General features: G+C 55.3%; 6 protein-coding genes across 6 annotated transcripts; 4 read left to right on the top strand and 2 right to left on the bottom strand.

Moving 5' to 3' along the window:
• Positions 1-11: 11 nt before the first annotated feature.
• Positions 12-1,428, top strand: BAUCODRAFT_99745 (uncharacterized protein). Its single transcript, XM_007673481.1, has 2 exons — positions 12-636; positions 687-1,428. Exons 1-2 carry the CDS (start codon positions 400-402, stop codon positions 1,296-1,298), a joined length of 849 nt encoding a protein of 282 aa, XP_007671671.1. The 5' UTR covers positions 12-399; the 3' UTR covers positions 1,299-1,428.
• A 359-nt stretch (positions 1,429-1,787) lies between these two features.
• Positions 1,788-3,436, top strand: BAUCODRAFT_20579 (uncharacterized protein; the record flags this gene model as incomplete). The annotated part of the gene is made up of 4 exons (XM_007673480.1): positions 1,788-2,021; positions 2,074-2,121; positions 2,176-3,303; positions 3,365-3,436. The coding sequence occupies 4 exons, from the start codon at positions 1,788-1,790 to the stop codon at positions 3,434-3,436; spliced, it is 1,482 nt and encodes a 493-aa protein (XP_007671670.1).
• A 207-nt stretch (positions 3,437-3,643) lies between these two features.
• BAUCODRAFT_61426 (uncharacterized protein) lies at positions 3,644-4,965 on the bottom strand (the record flags this gene model as incomplete). Its single annotated transcript, XM_007673479.1, has 3 exons — positions 3,644-3,873; positions 3,928-4,715; positions 4,772-4,965. The coding sequence occupies 3 exons, from the start codon at positions 4,963-4,965 to the stop codon at positions 3,644-3,646; spliced, it is 1,212 nt and encodes a 403-aa protein (XP_007671669.1).
• A 164-nt stretch (positions 4,966-5,129) lies between these two features.
• BAUCODRAFT_170609 (uncharacterized protein) lies at positions 5,130-8,144 on the top strand. The gene has a single exon (XM_007673478.1). It carries the CDS (start codon positions 5,361-5,363, stop codon positions 7,821-7,823), a length of 2,463 nt encoding a protein of 820 aa, XP_007671668.1. The 5' UTR covers positions 5,130-5,360; the 3' UTR covers positions 7,824-8,144.
• BAUCODRAFT_171177 (uncharacterized protein) lies at positions 8,144-9,402 on the top strand. Its single transcript, XM_007673477.1, has one exon. The coding sequence runs from the start codon at positions 8,465-8,467 to the stop codon at positions 9,377-9,379; it is 915 nt and encodes a 304-aa protein (XP_007671667.1). The 5' UTR covers positions 8,144-8,464; the 3' UTR covers positions 9,380-9,402.
• BAUCODRAFT_28837 (uncharacterized protein) lies at positions 9,355-13,634 on the bottom strand. Its single transcript, XM_007673476.1, has one exon. The coding sequence runs from the start codon at positions 13,587-13,589 to the stop codon at positions 9,426-9,428; it is 4,164 nt and encodes a 1,387-aa protein (XP_007671666.1). The 5' UTR covers positions 13,590-13,634; the 3' UTR covers positions 9,355-9,425.
• Between the last annotated feature and the right edge of the window lie 35 nt (positions 13,635-13,669).

Raw genomic sequence — 13,669 nt, 5'->3', positions numbered from 1 at the left:
CACCTAACGACGACTGCATTGAGTGTGCGCCTCAAGCGTACACTGACCTCGCAAACACAACCTGCACCGAACCAACAGTCCAGGTAAGACTCTCCTTCGCGCGTGTAGAAGCGCATATTCTAGCTTCAGGCGATGCTTGCCGTATCGATGCAGACTTGTAGCATACAGCGGCGCCGACAACACTCGAAGCATTTAAGCGTTCCGACGTGAGGGTGCGAGCACTAAAGAGGCGTTGCGAGTGACAGCAACGAGCACACATAGTAGAATGGGCGAGCAACGATACTGGCAACAACGGAATTGGCAGCTCTGTTACAGCGCATCCACGTAACGTCCAGTCACTAACGCTGTCATATACAGGATTCTTTTCAGCCCCTCGGAGAGTCAAGAGATATCGCAATCATGCAGAAAGCTGAGGCTCCTGCTCAGGCAATGAGCGGCGTGAACGTCTCCAAGCGCCGCAAGTTCGTTGCCGACGGTGTCTTCTACGCCGAGCTCAACGAGTTCTTCCAGCGCGAGCTTGCTGAGGAGGGCTACTCTGGTGTCGAAGTCCGCGTCACGCCCACTGTCACCGACATCATCATCCGCGCTACGCACACTCAGGAAGTCTTGGGCGAGCAGGGGAGAAGAATCCGTGAGGTACGTTACAGCCTCATGACGAACCTCGCAGCTCTGACTGACCATTACAGCTCACAAGCCTTATCACCCACCGTTTCCGCTTTCCCCCGGAGTCAGTCTCTCTCTACGCTGCAAAGGTTCAGTCCCGTGGTCTCTCCGCTGTCGCCCAGTGCGAATCTCTTCGCTACAAGCTTCTCAACGGTCTCGCCGTTCGTCGTGCCTGCTACGGTGTGCTGCGCTTCATCATGGAGTCCGGCGCCAAGGGCTGCGAAGTCGTCGTATCCGGCAAGCTTCGCGCCGCCCGTGCCAAGTCCATGAAGTTCACCGACGGCTTCATGATCCACTCCGGCCAACCTGCGGTCGACTTCATTGACCACGCTACTCGCCACGTGCTTCTCCGTCAAGGTGTGCTCGGCATCAAGGTCAAGATCATGCGTGCGTCTTCGTCCCCTTCAGACCCCGCTGGCGAGAAGGCTGGCGGCAAGGGTCTGCCCGACTCCGTCACCATCATCGAGCCGAAGGAGGAGCAACCCATCATGGCACCACGATCTGAGGACTACGGCCAGAAGGCGGCACAGGCTCAGGCTTACCGTCAAATGCAGGACCAACAGCAGGCTGCGACGGAGGACCAGGGCGGCGCGGATGAGAATGGGCAGCCCGCGGCTGGTGCACCGGAGTACTAGGAGCCCTCCTTCTAGCACTGCCATGTCGGGACGTCTCAAACTCACCGTGGAGTAGTACGCAAGGTTGGTTCGAGCGGGCGTTAGGAGCTGTTACAGCATGCTCATCGTTGTCACAAGGTCGGCTAGTAGTCACGCTAAGAGACACTTCATGTAGTCTTCAAACTGCAGCAGGATCACCTGTAGAAAGGCCAGATATGCTACTTCGCACTGTGTGTACGTACGGAACCTGTTACAGTCATGCAATGTAAAACGCAGGCCCATGATTTCGTATGGTCGACACGCGATATCGCGCTGGCTACGGCGCGTTCTCGCCGCGCCTCCGCCACCAGCGCTTAAGAGTTGCATCTGGATGTGCGTTTGTCTCACAATGTCTGATTGCTCCTACAAGCGAGCATTTACTCTTGTGCTGCACTGCTGCAGCAAGCTATAGAGACCTTTATAAGGCCACATTTGGAGCTCTGCTCGCGAGCTACGGCCTATATTGCTAACATGAACGGACACAGTACTGCGATCATGCCGTACGCTGACCGCCTGAAGGCCTTTCGCAAGTCGGACGAAGAGCGCGATTCCATGATTGCCGAAATCTTACGCAACTACGAGGAGTTACAGCTAAAGTACAATGAGAAGTGTGACGATTACAATAATGAGATCGAGTCGCGCCGTATGTGGCAGAGCAAGGCTAGGTCGACTGAAGCGGCGTTTAATGAGCAGAAGCAAGCTTCTGTACGTCTTTCCACACCCTCATGGCCGGAAGTTCTGGCTAACAAGCCCAAAGGGTTCTAATAATTTTGCCGTCGCTATACTGGACGGAGACGGCGCTGTCGTACGTACATCCCCGCAGGACACCGTAAACATTGTTGGCTGACCACTCTGCCAGTTCAATGATTATCTTTATGCTCAAGGCAAAGAGGGGGGCGCAGATGCAGCTCACCAACTCTACACCGCTCTGCGTAACAACCTTTTGAGCCTTTATCCAGAAGCTAATGTATCCGACTGGTCGATCGTAGTTTATATCGTCCTTAACATCCAAGGCCTTGGCACCAAGCTTCAAGCCTGCGGCATCATTGCAAATCCCAACGAACTTACAGGCTTCGGACGAGCCTTCAGTCTTGCGCAGCCGCTCTTCACGTTTATCGACGTGGGTAGTGGCAAGGAGCGCGCAGACCACAAGGTCCGGGAGACGCTCCGCCTGTTCTTGCCGAATGCGCAGTGCAAGCACGTCTTCTTTGGACCTTGTCACGACAATGGGTATCTGCCCGTCTTGGAGCCATATAGACTGGATTCGAACACGGCGTCGAAACTCACTTTATTAGAAACTTTACCGGCAGCGCCTGGCTTCACGCAGCTTGGGCTAAAGCAACTGCGTTGCCCGCGTGTCTTCCGTGGCGAGAATCTTCCCGCCAAACCTGTTATAATGCCAAATAGTTTCGCCTCGCCATCTCCGACCATCACGGCAAACGTTCCCATCCGCTCCCAGCAGTCAATGAGTGCTGCAACCGCATCTTTTGTTCCGCAAAGCACGGCGAAGACCACCGCGCCAATGCCTAGCCCGAGTCCATCCGTTGACCCAGGTGCCTCCAATACTTGGGCGGTCATCGGCAACGCCGAGCCAGCGGCGAAGAACATCAGCATAGCGCCAAGGAAGACGCCGGCCAAGAAGCACATGACGCTCAATGTTCACGGCGAGCGACTTGATCCACCTTTGCCGGAGAAAGACCCTGCTGCGTTCAAACGCTTTGCAGATCGCGTGAACGCTCAAGGCAATTGCTGTAATAGTTACCATCTAACCGGCAAATGCAAGTCAGGCGAGAACTGCAAGCACGCGCATGGCGATCGCCTGTCGCCAGGCGAGCTTTTGATACTCAGGCATAAGGCGAGAAGCCTGAAGTGTCCGAATCAGTATGCTTGCCGCGACATTAACTGCCTTCAGGGACACCATTGCAAGTTTGGAAGTGGCTGCAGGCTCGACCATTGCCGTTTCAGTGACACGCATAGCATGGACTTGGTAAGTCATGGACCTCGCTGCATATATTGGCGCTGCAATTGCTGACGTTACCGTACGGGAGCCTGCCAAGCGCGCATATGAGGACGGCACTGAAGACTTCCTGCCGTCGTACCTTGAGAAGTACCAGAAGTGATTCGCCCAGTCCCTGAGGCAGAGACTGGTGGTGGAGCGAAGGCGGAAACGCAGACTATTTACGACCACGAATTAGTATCTCGGACATATCATACAAACATCGTTACGGCCGATAGTTAGGACACTATTGACACTTGTAGCGAGAAACTTCTAGTAGCTTCTAGCTTAGTTATTGAGTTGCGTATCTGTACATGACGCTCCTAGCAAACTAGGTCTGCCTTTTCGCGTTATTCAGCTTCGCTTTCTCTTTCGCTTGCTTCTCGCGCTTGTTAAGCTGCGCCTCAATACCAATGCCGCCGAACACCAGAGCCACTCCGAGCCATTGCATACCGCTCAGACTGTGCCCGAACCATAGGACGGAAATGATCATGGTAAGCATCTTCCGCGTAACAGTCACCGTGACGAGGAGGAGACTGCCAAAGATGGAAAGTGTGCGGACTAATATCACGGTCAGCAATCATGCTTCATGAAGCTTCTAGAAGCTGGACTCACAGATGAAAAGCTGTCCCATAGCTCCGCAGAAAGCGAAGCCCAGGATATCCCAGCCAACAGTTGGATGCCGCTGGATAAACGCAAGAGCATCCTGCAGCTCGCCAGCGGATTTTGCAAGGTCCATGCCAACGTAATGTCCGATGCCAGTCTGTGCTATATACGGGCTGAGCAACAGGTAGGTGGCGGTAATGGATGTCGACATGATGTTAAGAGCACACATCATCTGTTGGCCCTTGTACCCTTTGAAGCGCACATTGATGTCGTCTTGCGTGCTATTCACCAGCCCGTCGAAAAGGAGGTTGACGCATAGTAACAACAAACCGTAGCTCGAGTTGCCTCCTGCGCCACGCTTCTTCTTGCTCCTGGAAGACTGATGCAGAGTGAAGATTGCGACGCCGGTCGTGACCAGCGCTACCACGGCGTACTTGTAGAATGGGTATCGTCTTCCGTACAGCGTTACGTGTAGGAGCATGATCGGTAGGAGCTTGCATGATTTGGCAAGGATGAATGTGATATAATCGACATGCTGGAGGCTGGCGTATCCCAGGGGTGATGAGATCGCAGACATACAGGCGACCAGCGCCAGCGGGTACACAATCGCTCGGGAAGGGTAGACAGGTAAGTCGCCGGGATGCTTCCTGGTCAAGAGAACGTAGATATACCCAAGCGTAGCGGCAAAAGCAGACTGCACGGTATTCATCACCACGGGGTACTTGAACACTTCACGGCTGGTCTCGGTGCCGTAGTTGGTGGTTGTTATCCGTTCTTGAAGAACGCCCCAAGTGAGACTTCAATTGTCATGTCAGTCTAGCGGAACCCATAAGGAGTAAGTACTCAGACGTACAACGAAGCATAAATTCCACCGGCACATATTAAGAGGTTGACAAAGTTCGAGGATGACTTTGCTTCCTCATGGTTCGTCGTGGCAATGTCGTTCTTCCCAGCTAAGGTTGGACCACTGGCATGCTTCTCGATCGCGCCGTTGGCTATCTCTGGAAGGGAGCCATTGGCGCCTCGCTGGCGAATGTCGCCGTTCATGATTTAAAATCCTGGTCTGGCAGCGATGTAGAGGTAAGGGCAGGATCACTCTACAAAACGCAAAGAAACGCGTGGTTAGAGGGTTCGAGGCGAGAGGAAATTAAAAAGAGTATCCTACCGCTCCCCTGACATTGCGCGATATCACCTCAATACATGACACGCAAGCGAGTCTTGGTGGCCGAGTCAAAGAGTCGAGTCGGAGCCGGTAGCCGGTATCCCTTGACAACCGATTGTTGTTGTGTTGCGTCACGCCCTCAAGTTGAGCTTCGCATCAGCACGAACCACATTTGCCAGCAAACGTGCATTCTTCACGTACCCAATCGCGGACATCCCGGTCCAACCACATATCGTCTACGTCTTACCGGCACCGTCAGTCTCAGACCGTCAAGGCCACTATGGCAAGGCGGTCGTCTGCTCGCTTGCGCAGCAGAAACTCTTCCACCCCGAAGCGAGTGTCACTATCTCATGATGCGACTACCGCTCATACTCCGCGCACTGTCCCAACTAAGCTCACCTCTGTTGAGGAGCATGATGAGATGCCTGGCGCCTTCCCGCGTTCTCTCTCGCCGCCCGCAGATGGCACTCCAACAAGGCCAGCGAAGCGGCTCGCGACCAGAGTTGCAGTCACACCGAAGGATGTAACCCCAGTCAAGCCAAGCGACGAGGAGATGCACCCACAAAAGCATCATAACACAACTGCTAAAGTGCTGGACGAAGCACGCCATCTCGGATTCATGCATATGGCTCCGCACACCGCGCCTCCGAAGCAACAACACAGCCGTATCGCCACGCTACAAGCGACACCGTCCAGGACCAACGTTCAGAGTGCGAATGAGGCTCAGACGCCAACGTTCCAGTTCACCTTCCGTCGAGAGCACTCGCTAGAGCTTAGTCCAGAAGCAAAGCAGCTCATGGAGGAGAAGCGTGAGGAAGCCGCCCGCATCAGGCAACAGATGCTGGCCGGCAAGGAAGCCGCGGAGAAGGATGTGGAAGCATCAGATCGCAAGATTGCAGCAGCGAAGGGCAAGAAGGGCAGGTTCAGCGAGGCCCATAATGCTGAGTTTGAAAAGATGGATTCTATCGCAAGCCACGCTTCAGCACTCAGGGCCACCGCAGCTCCGGCCACAACTATCCCCACGCCGAAACCGCAGCTTAGCCGTGGAGGTGCGGTCACCAAGTCACTCAAGCGTAGCCCATCGAAGGCACGTCTGGACGAGCCGATCTCGAAGGTCTCCACGGCAGCGCAGCAAAGCCCCTCGAAAGCTGCACTCATTCCATCAACGAGCGGTCTCCCTCGTCCTGCGTCATCCCATATCCTCACGTCCGGCACGGATACCGAACCGTCCTCACCATCAAAGCGTCACAAGCGAACAGCAGTCGATGATTATGTTTCAGCGGCACGTCAGCACTCTAGCGAAGACAAGGAGCCTGATCCGGCCACGCCGAAGCAACCACAGGCGCTGCATTGCCAAAGAAGCAACCCGCATGTTTCGACTGTCACCACTCCAACACAAGCATTGCTGAGTCGTGCTGTAAGTGTCAAGTCGACCTCGAAGATACCGGCTTCGGCGTTGGTCGCTTCTCCTCCAAAGCCATCTACGCCAGCAACACAGAAGCTGAAGGAAGTCGACAGCTCTGTTCCACTGCTTGCTCGGTCGCCGTCCAAGGCTACACTCTTCGCAGAAGCCAATGTGGAGAAGGCTACTACGGATCAGGCGCCGTTCTTCAGATGGTCTCCGCTCAAGCCTTCGCCGCGGAAGCAGCAGGCTGAGTTGACTGACGAATCATTGGCATCACGGAGCTCAGAAACGCCGCTTCTAGCACGTTTACCGCTCAAGTCATCGACAGCTAAGAGCGTCAACGTAGACGCTGAGAGCGAGCAACAACCATCGGTCCTGTTGCTCGCACGGTCTCCATCTAAGATTGCTTTGCCGACAAACCCGACTACCACTCAAGTCTCTACTTCGCCAGGCAAGTCGCTTGGCATGGGCATCATGGGTCGCTTCAACCTTCTTCGCGCTTCTCCGATGAAGTCCATCTTGCGCTCCCCGCATCGCCTTTACTCCGATGATCCGGCGAAGGTAGCGGCAGGCACGCATTTCGCAACGCCACCAAAAAGCAAAGTTATTGAAAGCACAGTCCATGACAGCCACGCTGTAACTACTGCTACAGGGCATAAGCGCGTTGACTTCACCTCTTCCACTAAAGAGCGCTGGGAAGCGGGCCAAAAGGCCCAGCAGGAAGCTTCTAGCACACCTTCTAAAACTCCATCGCCTTCGCCTGCCGACAGCGCCAAGATCGCAGATAAGGACAAGATGCAGGTTAACTACCCATCTCTACCAAACAGTCTCGACCCTGTCTCGCCCTCTCCGCAAAAGCGTCGTCAGACCATTGCACCTGGCGAGTTCACATTCCGCGCGGATGACCACGGCGTTGTCTTTGGTCCAGGTGCTCCGTCAGAGTTAGCCAAGGGCAAGCGGCCGTCGACTATTCGTCACGTCTCCTCTGACTTCGTCAACCTCACCTCGCAGCCCGTCCAAGGCAGCAAGAAGCGCAAGTTCGAATTCGAGAATGAGGAAGCAGCAGTTCAGTCTGCTACTGCTATCCCCGAAGTAGGCAAAGAGAACGCTGAGCCAGTAGGCACGTCGACCGAAGTTGAGGAGCGGCCTACGAAGCGTACAAAGGCGAACCCAGCTGAGCCGACGCCGTCACCCACCAAGTCTAGTGTTGCCCGTCGGACTACACTGGGGGTGAAGCCGAAGGGCGCTAAGACCTTGGCGCCTCCTAAGGATAAGAAGCCAGCTACGATCAGCCAGGCGAGGCTGAACGCTTTGGCTATGCCGAAGAAGAGAGGTTGAATGGTTAGCGTGGTCGCGTTGTGGTGATTCATGGTGGAGGTCGCACTCAGATTCACGGGGTTACGCAGAATCCGACGAAATGAGTCCGAAAGGTTCGGTTCGCAATGCAAGTTCTATCTCATTCCGTCGGTCGAGCAGAGTTGGTTCTCGTGTTCAAAATCAGTAGTCACGCCTGAGCTATGGCGTTAGGGCGACGTAGTCCGCCGACTTCCAGAATCATTGGTCTCAACAAAAGGCCCAAGGAGCAGCTGTATGACAATGTAACATAGCGTTACTGTTGACAAGGAATGGACAGTGTGTCACGTAAGAAGTGCTCTACCGAAACAACATAGACGGCGCGCTTATGGCATTCGCGACGTAAACTAAACCATAACGAGCTCCATTAGTGACTTTAGTAATCCTTAATGAGGTGCAAACTGACTTCAGAGGCGCTGCACTCTACTACGCCAACGAAACAGAATCCGCTCCCGTGTTTAGGCCATGAAGATGTGCCGGTACCAAAATGTGAGAGACTATAAGAGTCCCATCGCCGTCTCAATGAGTTGGAACACCACAGCTCAGTGTAGGATACCAACCGTCTCCGAATCGTTCCGTTCACGTTCTGTCGTCGGTGACCGTTGAGCCAAGAGTCACTCGCAGACATGACCTCCCCATTCACCAAATTCGCTGTAGCAGGCGCCACCGGATCCCGTGGAGCACCGGTAGTCAAACAACTCTTCGCCGCCGGCTTCACCGTCACTGCCCGCAGTCGCAACGCCTCCCCCATCCTGCCGTCCAACGTCAAGGTAGCGCAGGTGGATTGTGGAAGTGTACACTCCCTCCGCAATGCTCTGTCTGGCCAAGACGCTGTTGTCTCTACCCTCGGCTCGGCAGCACTGAGCTCCCAGATCACTCTCATTGATGCAGCGATTGCGGCCGGCGTTCAGCGTATCATTCCTAGCGAGTTTGGCTGTGATACTGACTATCCATACAACAACACTCTGCCTGCATATAAGGTTAAAGTCGACGTGCGAAACCATCTTCAGAAGGTAAGCCAAGGTACACAAACCAGCTATACGTTTGTCAACAACAACGCTTTCCTCGACTGGGGCCTGGAGACGGGGTTTATACTGGATGTCAAGAATGAATCTGCTGACCTCTTCGACGGCGGCAACACCGTCTTCACCGTCACTCCCTTAGATGTTGTCGGGCAGGGTGTACTTGGAGTCCTTCGCAACCCAGACCAAACGAAGAACCGCGGCGTCAGAATCCACGGTGCAGGTGTAACGATGGAGCAGCTCTTGGGCATGGCGCAGAAGCACGCAGGCGCTGGTGCTGCGGAGTGGAAAATACGCACGGTCAATGGTGAGGAAGTCGAAGACCAGGCTTACCGAGCTTTGAATGAAGATCCTACGAACTTCATGGCCTGGGCGATCCCAATGATCAGGCGCGCAGCCTTCGGCAAAGACGTTGGCAACAACTTCAGCGAGATCAACGACAATGCGTTGCTGGGAGTCCAGGCCTTCGGTGAGAGTGAAGTAGAGGACATTGTCAAGGCCCGCTGTTCCTTGATATAGTCATGTTATTGCAAGCTGGGTATCTAAGGTCACGCTCAGCAATGATTTAAATAAAACTCGCCATCCCATTGCCCAACCCTGCCAACTCATTCCGACAGCTGCTACAATAACTGGCGAAGTCATCGCCCAGCTCACCGGCGCCACTATCATCTCCCTTCTGGTCTTTACGACCTTTCTTTCGTTGCAGCATGCGTTCCACTCTCGAGCACTTTAGCTCCTCACCTCGGACCCAATCCTCCCATTCCGCACTCACGGCATCCCGCTCGATCCTGTTGACCATCTTGAGGGCAACAAGCAGGTCGTAGCGGTACTTCGCCAAAGAGTCGCGAGTGCGCTGGAGCCTAGCGCCGGTGTTCAAGCCGGTCGATGCCACCGAGGTGGAAGTGGTGAGCTGCTCCGAGAACGTCGTCCTGCACGTCTTCACGTCGCCTCTCAGCTCCACAGGCGTGAGAGACGCCATTGTCAGATTCTCAACAGCTGGGGGTGCGACTAGCTGATCGATGTCGTGCAGGTAGATCGCTCGACTGATAGTAGGCTCGGGTCGCACGCCCAACCTCGCCATAAAGTGACCGGCACTGCGCTCACGCCACCAAACCGTCGAGTCACGATAACCGAAGAATAGGTTGTAGACTGCACTCAGTGCCAACAACGCCACAAGCAGCGAATGCGCGGTGCACAGACTCAGCGCGGCCTTGGATACCGCGATGACAACATCCACAACCCAGCCCAGCATCCGAAAGAGGCGATGTAGGGCATCATCAAACACCATCCCCATCATCGACATTGGCTTTTGCTGCTTGATTCGTCCCGTCACGACTGTGCCGCCGAGGTTAGATATAGCGGCCGTGTCTAGTTGAGGCACGGTAGTTTGACCGCCAATCCCACCGAAGATCTCAATAGCCCGATTCGTCTTGCTGTGGTTGCCCAACTTGGCCGTCTGATCCATGGCGACGGTTATCAAGTCCAAGGCGTCTGCTTCCAGACTGTTAAGAGCCTGCTTCTCTATGAGCCCGCGGACGTACTGCCACCGCGGCGGCTTGCTCCAATTGATCGCCTGGAAGATAGCAAGTTTGGATCGCGACTTGGCGGTGTGTGTGATGACAATCTTCGTGATAGGTACCGATCGTGAGGCATACGGTAGTTTAAACGGCCGTTTCGTGTTCGTAACAACGTAGCATAAGTGGTCGTTGAGGATGTCAATAGATTGCGTATCCTGCATCGGCGTCTCCTGGCTCGTGAACTGTCGGGTCCAGTGTCCACCTGCGCCGGGTGTCTTCACCCACGGCGTCTGCGTGATTCTGTCCGCCCATCTGTTGCAGTACAGCAGCTGGAAGACCGCACTTTTGTCGCCAAACATGACGTGAAACAGCGCCTTGGCGCTAACGTTGAAGTCTCGGGCGATGCTGGCTTGCATGCCCTGCGGAGCGTACATCACGGGTTGGCCAGGGAGTTTGAACTTCTGGATCTCCCTGCCCGTCCTTGCGGCAGCTGCACCACCGCCGTAGAGCGAGCCATCAATGCGCAAGCTAGCCTTGACATTACGCTCACGGCGACCGGCACCACGGCTTTCGCCACCTGTTGCGCCTTCTTCGGCGTCATACGTGACATCTTCCCAGCTCTCGACGCTTGAACTCCGCTGCGGCTCATCAACCTCCATCTTCAGGAGCGTCTTAAGCGCTTCCTCTAGACCCACTGGCTTGTCAGAATTAGCATTATGTACCAACCAATTGAGCCGTCTCTGCAGCAACTTGAGCGGCTCTAGGAAAACCTTGACGGTTACGCGACTCGGCCCGTCGGCATTTCGCTGGCTACCCTCCTGCATGTGCAGATACAGGAAGTCGCAGTCGCGGCCCGGTGCAGCGGTAACGTCTGATATACTTGTCAAGCTTACGCCAGTGATCAAGACCAGACCGAGGTGATTGCTGTAGAAGTATACCTCCCTCGTGGTTACGTACACCCGTCCAGGAAATTCCTGCTGGTCGTTCGGATTCCATGTCGCCCTGAACACGAGCACAACCTTCTCCGACCTTGGCACGGAAGGGAAAAGCATCCTAAACTGCGCTTGCTGCGCTTTGAGCGGAAGAGGGTAGTAATTCGGATACTCGTCAGCATTCTCAGCCGCTCTGGTAGGCTTCGTGAGGCCTGCAAAATCGGTGCTGAGTGTCTTTCGGTGTCTGATGCCTTCCACGTCTGGCGACATTACGCTGGAAGACGAGGCAACGTCGCTACTGCCATCCATAATACTTAAGTCATCCTGAGACACAGAAACAGCTCGAGGTGTCACACTGCTGTCCGCGGGCTGTGGCTCTCTTTTCGGGGCGTCGCCAAGTCGGTTAACATAGCCCCAGTTGCTACTGCCCCAGAGATTGGCCATGATGCCGGACGGCATGCCACTCCCGTCTGCGCCTCTGCCACTGAGACTCACACCCCGCTCACCACTGACTACAACAGCAGTGTGGCTAAGGTTGGTAGGTGCTGGAGGGTTCGCCAATGTGCTCGGTGCTAACGTCGATACTGGCATGCTGAACGTTCGTTGCTGCTTGGCTTCGCCAGCTAGCGGAGGCGCACCGGCCACGGGTAGGATGTTATGGCTCGCGGAGATGAGGCTGGCAATACCGCCAGCCGACGATCCTGAACTGGGTTGGGCGCTTGTGTTACCTCCGCGTTTATGAAGGTCAAGTTTCTGAATGATGCGTGCTGCGTGGTCTTTGCCACTTCTGTCTTCGGTTTCCTTGTCCACGCTCATCACTCGTCGACCGCCGGACGGGGCGCCCACGTCGAAGCTAGCACGCGTAGATACGGGAGCTAACGCATTCTCGCGCTCGGCCGCAGAGACGCTTGCGGCGTCTTCAGCGTGCACATCGCCAGGCTTGGCTGCGAACTCGGGCGCAATGGGTGGCGTAATGGCAAATGCTGGGTCAATGCCAGGCGCCTGTGGGCTAGCATCGGTACTCGCGGGATCCTCGAGCGCCTTCCGCTTCGCTACTTCGAAGGCACTAATCCACTCCGTGAGCTCCTGTTGCGTCTCCGCTTGTAATATGATACTACTGTCCTTTGTTTTAACTTCAAAGCAGAAGCGGCGTTCTTCGAGTACGGCAGGTCGAACGGAACAAAGCAGCACACCTATGCGCTCGCTTTCCTCAACCCCGCCAGAGCGCGACCCTTGGATCAACCAGCCGAAGATACCATTCTTCACGAAGAACCATCTCCGGCTCCACATGGTCCTTGCGGGCTTGCCAATGCTGGTCTTGATAACAAGCCATCCTTGCTTCTCAGTCATACCCGAGGAAGGCCGTGCCGGAGTTGACGGCGTTGCACCTGAGCTTGCGCCCGTGCCTAGATAAGGTACGGTAGATGCAGAGTAATCATCGAGCTCTCTGCTTGGCCTCTTCACGGACTCCGCAGTGTCTTCGATCTGCTTTCGCGCAACGAGCAGTTCGCGCTTGAACGCCCGTTCACTGTTCTCCATCTCGCGACTCCAACCACGCACCCTCTCCATTTCTCCACTCCACTTGTTGAACAGCGTGGCATTCGCTTCTCTGCTCGAACGCATCTCCCGCCACTGATCCGAGAAGATGCGGACAATGAGCTTATCCAAGCTCGCGCGCAGATTCGGCGCGGCGATGCAGAAGTCCATGCTAGCCTTCAGATATGCTTTCCGCGCTTCATGCAGTTGAAAAGCATCCTCCCGCAGACTACTCGCCTCCTTCGTCTTGCTCTGCGACAGGTACCGCGTAACCACATGATCGAACTCCTTCTGCGTGGCTTGCAAAGCTCGTCTGGCATCCTTGAAGTTCTTCAACTCCGAACTCAGGAAGCTCTTGATTGGCTCCACAACAGCGGTATCATACCGCTTGATGCCGCGCAAAGTGGTCTGCCAGAACTCTCTCGCGCCCTCGCCGTAGCGTTGCATAGCCAGAAGAGTGTAGTCATGATCCAGCGCGGCCTCGCTGACCTGCGCGGGCGGCATGCTCTGGCTGAGAAAAGTGTTGACCAGACTCTCCAGACTGCTGACTTCCGCCACCAGCTTGGAAGCCGCCTTGACGTAGCCGTCGAGCCATCGTTCGATAATGTCGATCTGGTCGGAGAAATGCAGGGCTGTTGCGCGGAAAGTGGGCGAGTCGAGCGCTGCTTCTTTGAGGCCGACGGGAATGAGGTTCAATTGGCGCACCGGTTGCACTGAAGGCTGCGAAAGTGCGACGTCCGCCATGTCCGCGGAGCTTTAGACTGTCATCTGTACATGGTTGACCAGAGCACACGAGCAGTTGCGTCGAGGCATCGCGCTGACGT

The sequence above is a fragment of the Baudoinia panamericana genome (genome assembly GCF_000338955.1).
Source record: "Baudoinia panamericana UAMH 10762 unplaced genomic scaffold BAUCOscaffold_1, whole genome shotgun sequence".
NCBI lineage: Eukaryota > Fungi > Ascomycota > Dothideomycetes > Mycosphaerellales > Teratosphaeriaceae > Baudoinia > Baudoinia panamericana.
The sequence above is the reverse complement of the archived record's forward strand: the minus strand, read 5'-3'. Positions and strand labels throughout refer to the sequence as shown.